Source organism: Lathyrus oleraceus, chromosome 6 (assembly GCF_024323335.1).
Source record: "Lathyrus oleraceus cultivar Zhongwan6 chromosome 6, CAAS_Psat_ZW6_1.0, whole genome shotgun sequence".
Lineage (NCBI taxonomy): Eukaryota > Viridiplantae > Streptophyta > Magnoliopsida > Fabales > Fabaceae > Lathyrus > Lathyrus oleraceus.
The window spans coordinates 472,671,968-472,683,126 of record NC_066584.1 but is presented as its reverse complement, the minus strand read 5'-3'; the positions used below and the strand labels follow the sequence as shown (position 1 = coordinate 472,683,126).

Here is an 11,159-nt window from a genome sequence, read left to right as displayed (position 1 = left end):
AAAATCTAAATTTGTCAATTTTTAAAAGAAATTTAAGAATAAATTATAAATATTTTTTTAGAAAAAAATGCTAATAAAAATATTTTCAAAATTAAATAAACACAGCTATTTTATTTGTATTTGGTTTAACAACTTATTATTATATGGATGATAATATATTACTTTATTTTATATATGTCTAAAAAGTATTAAGAAAAAATTAATTATAGAGATTAATAAAATTATGGTTATAATTACGAAAACTGTCATTAATGAAAATTATAGAAAAAATTTATTTGTATTCAATTCAATGGTAGGATTTGAAAAGTGAAAAGCAAAATAAAAACTAAAATATATTAAAAGCTATTTTTGTTTTTTAGATTTAAAAACTGAAAAACTAGTTTTAAAAAACAAGTTTTAAAAATTAATTTTTCAAATAAATTTTTTAATTTTTAATTTTTAAAAACTAAAAAACTATTTTTGGAAAGGGATTCAAAGAGATCCTAAACCCGTTAATAGACAAAGTGGGCGGCATAACAACCCAAAAAGTGAATATATTAAAATTAAGTTCATTTTTAATCAAATAATCAACACATTGGGTATCCTTGAGTAACCAAAAAAAAACATACATTTAAACTTTGATCCATTATCAATTATGAGGCAACATTTTTTTCCTTCTGATTCGTCTAAAATCCATAGTTTTTTTATATCATGTATAAGAATAATCATCTATAAACAATACAAAATAGCGAGTCTTCAAATTTTCAGAATGCACAAGACCAAATGGTAAAGATGAAATATTGAATGATAAAGCTGGTTGTTTAGCTATTTAATAAGAAGTAAAATGAAAAGAGGACATAGAATGTCAATGGAACTTTGATTAAGACAACATCCAAATGAAGAGAAAATGATTTTATAACGAATATCACATAAACCATGGGGTTAGATAGGTTACAATTCATTCACTCATAATCCCACTTGTACTATTACACAAATGATGATTCATGTTCAAATAGCTAAACACCCACACAAACCTCTCAATCTCAAACTAAAACCGTTAACCCTCTTCTTCTCATCTTCTTCTTCTTCCTCTTCACAACAACAGCAACAAATTTCTGCAACTTGTGCAGTTTCAATCCTCACCAACCAACGTTCCAAATCCCGCTGGAACACTCTCCATTCCCTCTACCCAAACGGATTCAACCCAATCGATTTCTCCCAAATCACTCTCCACCTCCACAACAAACCCCACCTCGCACTTCACTTCTACCAATGGACCAAATCCAAATCCCTCTGTCACCACAACCTTTCCTCCTACTCCACCATCATCCATATCCTCGCACGTGCTCGTCTCTACTCACACGCTTACAACACCATCACGACCGCTCTTCTCACTTCCACGCCGTTCAAGCTTTTTGAGATTCTCGTTAATTCTTATCGAGATTGTGGATCTTCTCCTTTTGTTTTTGATTTATTGGTTAAAGCATGTTTACAGTCTACAAAAATTGAATCTTCCATTCAAATTGTTAGAATGTTACTCTCCCGTCGGATTAGCCCCAATGTTATGACTTTGAATTCTTTGATTTATAGGGTTTGTTCAAAATTTGGGGTGGATTTAGGGTATGAGATTTACCGGGAGTTTTTTAGGTTAGATAAAGAAAAATATGATTTTTCGCATAGGGGTTTTAGAGTTGTTAACCCTAATGTGCATACTTTTAATACATTGATGTTGTGTTGTTATCAAAATGGTTTGATGGACAAGGTTGAGGAAATTTGGGGTGAAATGAGTGAAATGAAGTGTGATCCTAATGGTTATAGCTATAGTTTATTGATGAGTGCATTTTGTGAGGGAGGGAGGATGGGAGATTGTGAAGAGACGTGGAAGGAAATGAGGAAGAAGGAAATTGAGCCTGATGTCGTTAGTTACAATACCATAATTGGTGGGTTATGTAAGATTGGTGATGTTGGGAAAGCTGAGGAGTTTTTCAGAGAAATGGGATTGGTTGGTATTCATGCAACTGGTTCAACTTATGAGCATCTTGTTAAGGGGTATTGTAGTGTCGAGGATGTTGATTCGGCTGTTCTTGTTTATAAGGATATGTTGAGGAAGGATTTTAGACCTGATGCATTGACCCTTGATATGGTGGTTAGGTTGCTTTGTGATAGAGGTAGGGTTGATGAAGCTATGGAGTTTTTCAGGAGTGGAGTTGTCAAGTTTGATTTGGTTCCAAAAGAGAAGAGTTATGAGGCCTTGATTAAAGGGTTGTGTTTTGAGGGTAAGATGGAACAAGGGTTGAAGCTCCAGGCAGAGATGGTAGGAAAAGGGTTTGAACCGAATTCGGATATATATGAAGCTTTTATTGACGGGCATATTAGACAAGGGAATGAGGAAATAGCAGAAGCTTTGAGGAGAGAAACGGTGCAAACTTGTGCAGAGATAACCGATTAATTACTTTTTGTTTGCCATTAACTGTAAAATCTGGAATCTGTATTGAACATGAGTCTTGTAGGCTTTTTATAATTTCCTGTTCTTGGTGTATCTGATGCATGACAACTTTTTCATACAGGGATCTTCCTGTAGCTGGAAGGGAGCTATCAGGAGTCCATTTTGCCATGAAGTTTCTTCATGCCAACACTAAAAGCTTGCTTGATAGCAATTTACAGGATGGTAACTTCATATCCGCCAAGGGCAAGAAGGTTGTGGTCATTGGTGGGGGTGACACTGGCACAGATTGCATTGGAACATCCATTTGTCATGGTTGTACTGCCGTCGTAAATCTTGAACTTCTCCCTCAGCCACCACCCACTAGGGCCCCAGGCAACCCATGGCCTCAGGTTAGATTTGAATAATTGTTTTTTCACCTGTCCTTACTAGGAAGGCTAAAAAAGTATAAAAGAACTTTTACCTTAGATATTGTTTATTATGTCTCGACTTGAGTTTAACCAGTGTTTCTGGAATGCAGTGGCCTCGCATATTCCGTGTTGATTACGGCCACCAAGAAGCGGAAACTAAATTTGGCAAAGATCCAAGAACGTACGAGGTGCTGACTAAGCGGTTTGTAGGAGATGAAAATGGTAATGTAAAAGGACTTGAAGTGGTACATGTTCGATGGGAGAAGGATGAAACAGGCAAGTTTCAATTTAAGGAAATTGAGGGCAGTGAGGAGATAATCGAGGCTGACCTTGTTTTACTTGCTATGGGATTCCTTGGCCCTGAGTCGGTAAGTATTTAAAATAGCTTTATTCTTACTTTTCAAATATGTTAATTAATGAATATGATATGTTTATGGATGATGTGAATTGAAGATAAATTGTTGCTTTTCATATTTAATTTGCATGATAATAAGTTTTAGCAGATAAATGAGTTGTTATTAAATTGCATTATTCTAAGTTATTGAAGCAAATTTTACTGGACTCTGCTAAATGCCGGACTTTTTGTTAACTTTATCCAATTGGCTATAACTGATAATGTTTTTCTTTGCCTTGACAGACTATTGCAGAAAAGCTGGGCGTGGAGCAAGACAACAGGTCAAACTTCAAGGCTGATTATGGCCGTTTCTCAACCAATGTTGATGGGGTATTTGCAGCTGGGGACTGTCGGCGGGGTCAGTCATTGGTTGTATGGGCTATTTCAGAGGGAAGACAAGCTGCTTCCAAAGTTGACAGCTACCTCACCAAAGAAGACCAGAATATTGATGGGAATCAGGATGAATTTGTCCAGAGGCAACATGAGACTCAACAACAAGCACCAGGGCAGCAGCAAACACACAGTGATGACTTAGGACGCTTGTTTGTTTTTTCAAGGTCCTAAAGCAAAGCAAAGCAAATGCACAGAATAAAAGAGAAGTGAATGTTCAATTTTACCTTTTAGGCAATTTTGGATGGCAGTTGGTAAGCCAAAGGGGCGAAATAAGGAGAAAAACAATAAAGTAAAATAATTTAGCGTAAGGAAAGGAAAGCAAGAGGTAGTCTTGGATTTTGGTGGTGTTAGGGTAAGATTTGAGTGTTGTTCATAGTTCTTATTTGGATTTTATTGGTGGGAAGGTTAGCTCTTAGTTATGGTTTTATTGAAGTGAAATGTACAGTCTGGTGGTAATTAATTATTTATTCTGATGTTCATTTGTTTCTGCTACTTTGAACTAGTGTTTTTGAGTTTTGCCAAGCCCGGGTTAAATAAAATGTAGAACTGCCTTTCTTGTTTATTTCCTAACCCCGTTCTTCCGCATGCTTCCTCAATTGATCTTGATTTTCTAACAAATATTGAAGTGTTCATCTGTTGAGTTAGCCTGTTCAGTTCCTCAAATTTTATATGACACACTAGTTCCTTTAACTAACAAAGGAGGTGTGTCTTGTCCACCATACAAAGCCTTAAAAGGAGCCAGAATTCTGCCCCAGGGAGGCCGTTGCTTCATGTTAGAACCTGTCGAAAGGGCAGGTAAATTTCAAATCAACTATTGACTACTGTTTGTGGTTGGTTTGCAGCGGTTATAGAAGGAAATCAATTCTTTTACAGCACAAACCTTATCATTTTCAACTGATAAAGTTCCAAGAGAATCATGAGAGTAACATATTGCTTAATGCACCTCAGGCCCCCCTGTAGTTCAGAATGACTTTGAGCCTTCACTACTTTCTCCATGATTGTATTGCATCTTTCTCACCTTCTTCATTGTGTCTAGTGTTGTTAACGTATGTGTTTTTGTGCCATAGTTTTTCATTGCATCGAGTATGATTCATTCATCAATTTTAACCAAGTATTGTCCATATTAATAAAAGTATAATGGACTTATCATTCTGGGAAATACATTTTTTAAATATTGTTGATAAGGGAAGGTGGAGAGAAAACTTCTTGACTTTATAAACCTTTCATAGCTAGATGATATTGTCAATTAGCTCAATATATTAAATAGTAGAACATTATGATTTGATCACAACTGGGCCATTTAGAAGTGTAGAATGGAGAGCTAGATGATTTTTAAGAGCGTATTATGAGGAACAGAGGAAAACAGAGAGAAGAATATGATGTTGGTGGATTTAACAACGTGTTAGAAGTACAAATGTCGGTTAGAATGTTTAAATTGAAGGAATTTAGGGAGGTTTAACTCAAACAATCTAACACGTTTTTTTTAATCAAGTATGATGTTGACTTTAAATGACGGTAAAAATCAAAAGTGTGGACAAATTGTTTTAGGAGAATCATTATTCAAAGAAATGTTTATAGAGACTAAAATCGAATTTCAAATTATTTATAGAGACCAAAAACGTATTTAATTATATATTAAAGAAAACGTAATAAACTACTACATTATAAATATAAATAGTCACAAAGTATAAGAAGTATTCAATGAATTATCAAGAATAAACTATCAAAAGTACAAATAAAAACCAACAAAACAATAAAATCAAGCTAAGAAGGTCAGAGGAACCCGCCCAAACATCAAAAAATTCAATCTCTTAGAATTCAGGCTAGAGATTATACCGTTAGTACCACTATTAACATAAGATTATAGACTAGAGATGATAATGTTAGTACTGCCATTAACCATTAACGAATCATAACTCATCAAGACAGCAACAAAATTACAAACCAATACATGTCTTAAACCAAGACAAACACTTCACCCATTATTAATTAAGGAAGATGATGAAGTTTTGAAGTCATTTAGAAAAAGTATATGAGTTCATTCTTGATGTACCAATAAGCTATTTTTAGGTCAAAAAATACTCTTCTATTCCATTTATTTCACCGTTTTTAAAACACCATTAAAAATGACATCATTACGAATACTTCAAATAGATCAGACTACATCGGGGCAAATTATAACAAAATCATCTCTAGACTTAGTCCAACCACATAAAAAGAGGAAAGACTAAAAAAGGTCCATGATCTCTAAAAAGTGACAAAAAGATAGAAGGCTCACTCAATCAAATCCCCATACAAAAGATAAGAGATTCCATCAAGGTCAACAATCACCTCTCGTTTAGACATATTCTCTATAGAAGGGAGTTTATCTTGTAAAATTTGACAAGAGAAGACCAACACATTAGAAGTATTCCAATGCAATGCAAGAAATAAACACAATTTAATCTGGTCGATGGCATGGTTGACAATGCCTTTAGGGTGAACGTGACATATGATAAACCTCAAGATTTTGATGGGAAAGAGTTGTCGAATGAGGAAGTGCAAAGATTTTATCAGTTGTTGAAAGAAATGAATACGCCGTTGTATGAGGGGTTGTGAGACTCAAAACTATCAATGTGTGTGATATTATTGGCCGCCAAGTCAAATTGGAATGTTCTTGACCAGTATTCGGAATTCTTCGCAAAAATGATGTTGGACGCGACTCCTACGAAAGACAACTTACATATGAGTTTTTATGATGCAAATAGGTTGGTGTCGAAGTTGGGTTTAGACGTATAAAAGATTGATTGTTGCATAAATGGTTGCATGTTGTTTTATGACAATGAATTTGGTACTAATGATGGAGCGTTGGAGGAATGTAAGTTTTGTAAGAGTCAGAGATATCAAGTTCACAGTAAAGCCCCATTAACCTAAGCAAAAACGTGTAGCAATGAAGTCCATGTTTTATCTGTCGATAATACCAAGGTTGAAAAGAATGTTTGCTTAAATGCATAATGCAAGTCAAATGGTATGGAATCATACAAACAAAATAAGTTCAAGCACTATGCGATATCCATCTGATGGTGAGACATGAAAGCACTTTGATCAGATATATCCTGAATTTGCTGCAGAACCTAGAAATGTCAGACTCGGATTATGTTCTGATGGTTTTACTCCATATGTCCAAGCGTTGGCAGTTGCATATTCTTGTTGGCTAGTTCTTATAACCCATTAAAATCTCCCTTATGAGATGTCCATGACAAAACCATACATGTTTTTGACTTGCCTCATTCCAGGACCGTTGAGTCGAAGAGCCGAAATCAATGTGTATTTGCAACCTTTAATTGATGATTTGAAAAGGTTGTGGATTAGAGAATGAACTTATGATATATCCTTTAAATAAAACTTTACTTTGCGAGCTGCTTTGATGTGGACTATTAACGACTTTCCCGCATATGTCATGTTATCTAGTTAGGGTCTGTAACACCCCAGACTGCTTTCAGGATTACCGACTGACCTCACAAACTAACATGAGTCTTTTCAGTATATTTTATCCTCACTCACATGCTTTCCGGGAAACTTCCCAAAAGGTCACCCATCCAAATACTACTCTAAGTCAATCACGCTTAACTATGGAGTTCTTATCTGTTAGGCTACCGAAAAGAAGATGCATCTCGTTGGTATAGGTAGTACCAATTAATCCTTATAAGTCTTGCTTCAACCATGCAGTCCCATACGGATCCCTCTCATTCCGATGTGAATTCGGTTTTTTCCTAGAAGCTGTTAGGAGTGTCTCATTTTCATGTCTGGTGCACCGACAACCACTCCCTCGCCCTCGGGTGTAACATGTAACCATTCTCTGGCCTCTCTGGTCTCGGGTGTTACATGTACACCAGCTTCCGCTTGGTTCGTCCCCGAACCACATCGTACTGGGAGAGGTCTGGACCTGATACCATTTTTAACGTCTCATATTGCTTTCAGGATTACCGACTGACCTCACAAACCAACATTGATTTCTTCAGCATGTTTTATCCTCACTCACACGCTTTTTGAGAAACTTTCCAGAAGGCCACCCATCCCAAAATTGCTCTAAGTCAAGCACGCTTAACTATGGAGTTCTTATCTGTTAGGCTACCAAAAAGAAATTGCTCTAAGTCAAGCACGCTCAACCCTGTAGTCCCATACGGATCCCTCTCATTCCGATGTGAATTCGGTTTGTCCCTAGAAGCTGCTAGGAGTGTCTCATTGTCATGCTTGGTGCACCGACAACCACTCCCTCTCCCTCGGGTGTAACATGTAACCACTCTCGGGCCTCTATGGCCTCGAGTGTTATAGGGTACACATGGAAAAATGGGATATCCACATTGCATGGAATTTACAAAGGCTTTTGGAATACGGGGGACAAGTTCGTAGTTTGACTATCATCGCAGATTACTACCACAAGATCATGTCTTTAGAAGAAACAAGAATGATTTCAAAAAAGACGAACGAGTAACAAATTTGCTCGCCCCTCGATTTCCACCAGGTGAAATATGGAACCGAGTTTGTGAACTACCAAAATTCACAGATTATGGTGAAGCATGCATGATTCAAGGATATGGGGTCAACAACAATTGGACAAAAAGAAGTATATTTTGGGACCTCCCATTTTGGAAAGATAATTTGTTGCGATATAATTTTGATGTAAAGCATATTGAGAAGAATTTTTTTGATAATGTATTTAACACAGTGATGGATGTTCAAGGAAAAATAAAAGATAATGAGAAGGTTATAAGGGATATAGAAATTTTGTGTAATCGAAAAGACTTCGAGTTGAAGCCTCAACCTAATGGAAAATTAATAAAACCCAATTCTACTTACAATCTAACTTCCCAAGAAGCAAAGCGGTTTATCGATGGTTAAATGAATTGAGAATGCATGATCGTTATGCTTCAAACTTAACAAGGTATGGCGACGCCAAACCTGGGAAGTTGCATGGAATGAAAAGTCATGAGTACCATGTTTTCAGTTCACTACCCAAACATGTGCTTAATCCACTAACTAAAATTAGTCAATTTTTTAGAGATATTTGCGCGTCAACTTTAATAGCGAATAACATCATTAAGTTGGACCAAAATATTCCAGTCATTTTATGTAAGTTGGAATGAGTTTTTTCGCCTGGTTTTTCGACTCTATGAAACATCTACATGTGCATGTTTCATATGAAGCTTATCTTGGAAGCCCTGTTCAATATAGGTGGATGTATCCCTTTGAAAAATTCATGGGTGATTCAAAACGGCCAGTGAAAAATAAAGCTAAAGTTGAAGGATCAATATGTGCACATGACTTGCATTGCGAAACATCACATTTTTGCAGTCATTATTTCAATCACTTGATGTTAAGTCCAAGAATCATAAGGAATAAAGTTAATTTTAACAAAAGAAGTCAATTTACCTTATCAGTCTTCGGTCTTCCCGGTCGTCCCTCTGGAAAGAAGAATGTGCATTGGCTGACCCAAAAAGAATTGCAATCTGCACATGTTCATGTCTTGATTAAGTGCGTTAAAGTTAAATCATATCTTGAGTAAGTATACCCCAACTACCTATTTGTCTTTACAAATTAGTGGTTAGTGGACGACATCTTATTCAACCCGATTGATCGAAGTAAGTTTCTAATTTATAGTTTTTATTTAACAATATATATTACCATTTTTTGATTTAATACTTATTCAAATTATTGTTTTTAGTTTTGCACCGAGCCGGCATGCTGTCAAAGCTCTAATTCGAGTCATTCAACTAATGTATAAAAAAGATTGGAAGTCTTTTGGTGAGCTTACCCTGGAGGAGAAAGATGAATGGTTTGATAAATTTAAGATATACTGAAGTTTTATTTAAGTTATGTTGTTTTATAATTAGTTTTTGTTATAATTTTCTAACAATTTATTTGAATGTCATACAACATTACGGGAAAGATGTGCGAGGTGGGGTTTGTTGTGGAGGTGGAGAGTGATTTGGGAGAAATCGATTGGGTTGAATCCATTTGGGTAGAGGGAATGGAGAGTGTTCCAGCGGGATTTGGAACGTTGGTTGGTGAGGATTGAAACTGCACAAGTTACAGAAATTTGTTGTTGTTGTTGTGAAGAGGAAGAAGAAGATGAGAAGAAGAGGGTTAACGGTTTTAGTTTGAGATTAAGAGGTTTGTGTGGGTGTTTAGCTATTTGAACATGAATCATCATTTATGTAATAGTAGAAGTGGTTTATGAGTGAGTGAATTGTAACCTATCTAACCCCATGGTTCACCTAGATATTGATTTGGTAGTTATATTTTGTAATTGTGAAGGCAAGGTTAGTATTGAGTTGAACACGTTCCAATCTAGTTTCTTCAAACTTGAGACAAGGAAGAGCATTCTCTACTAATACTATGAGAGTAGAATTGGCAAAAACTAACAGTAAAAACAAAATATCTCACATAAATATAGGAGGAATAATTAAACTTGTCAATTTCACAAAAGAAATTATGGTTAAGGATGAAGAAAAAATTCATCACATTCAAAGTTCACAGGTAAAATTAACAAGTATTTAATTAATGGTTCATGGGTATGGACACAAATTTGATGGTACCCTTACGTATGAGTATTCATATTCTTTAATAATTGTCAAATTTTATTTAAATATTACTTTGTTGAATTTAAAATTGTTATTACAATTATTATTTTATTGAATATGAAACTGTTATTATTATTGTCATTATGAATATGAAATTATCATTATTATTATTATAATAATAATTATTATTACTATTTATGTAATCAGTTACATCAACGATTTTGTTATATTTTTTTGACCGTTATTAAAGGTGGTAATCGATTACACCAAATCTCTGATAGATTATAACCTGTGATTTTTTCAAAAATATGAACTATTGTGAATCCAATGCAATGCAATGCAATGCAATTCTTCATGGAACTTCTTCAAACTTATGCATCTATCCAATGAGGTTTCTTAGAGTGTATTTAAGACAAAATACATCAGTTTTACAAATAACCTTTTCATACAATGAAAAGTTTTCACAAACTTTAATATCATTGAAAATGTTTCATTCAAATTTCTGAGGTTCATATATTATAGATTTTTACATTGAAAGAGAAGATCAATTTTCTTTATTGGAATAGATTCAAGAACATTTCGTATTATTCAAAATCTATTACACAATTTGTATTATTGCTTTTTCACCACAATGTTTGGCGAGGATCACCATAGTGTTTGATTATTGTTGTAAAAGGTTCTTTGATTCGGGGAGATTTAAAGTCTATCAGAGTATTTGGTGTTTATGTTAGAAGGTTGTAATAAAGTTTTGATGTAAGCCCTAGAGGCCAATACTTTTGGTACTTGTATCGAATTATTTATTAATAATAAAAGACTTTTTCTTTATTATGTTTGTTTAATAAAATCCCTAGAATAGCTAGTCCGTTTAATGTATCAAGTGTGACTTAATCATGAGATCACATTAAACATAAAGACACTATTCTTAAAGTATCCGTAGTCAAGCTTTATTATGAAGTGGGATAACATTAAAGCATTAA

General features: G+C 34.8%; 1 protein-coding gene across 5 annotated transcripts; it reads left to right on the top strand.

Moving 5' to 3' along the window:
- The first annotated feature begins 900 nt into the window (after positions 1-900).
- LOC127091486 (glutamate synthase [NADH], amyloplastic) lies at positions 901-4,181 on the top strand. 5 transcript variants are annotated; one of them, XM_051030141.1, is made up of 4 exons: positions 901-929; positions 2,547-2,814; positions 2,943-3,200; positions 3,470-4,181. In XM_051030141.1, exons 1-4 carry the CDS (start codon positions 916-918, stop codon positions 3,788-3,790), a joined length of 861 nt encoding a protein of 286 aa, XP_050886098.1. In that variant the 5' UTR covers positions 901-915; the 3' UTR covers positions 3,791-4,181. The 5 variants fall into 5 exon arrangements, with proteins under 5 accessions (XP_050886098.1, XP_050886095.1, XP_050886096.1 ...); XM_051030142.1 differs by lacking the exon at positions 901-929 and adding an exon at positions 2,176-2,398; XM_051030140.1 differs by lacking the exon at positions 901-929 and having other exon boundaries at positions 2,149-2,814.
- Positions 4,182-11,159: the final 6,978 nt, after the last annotated feature.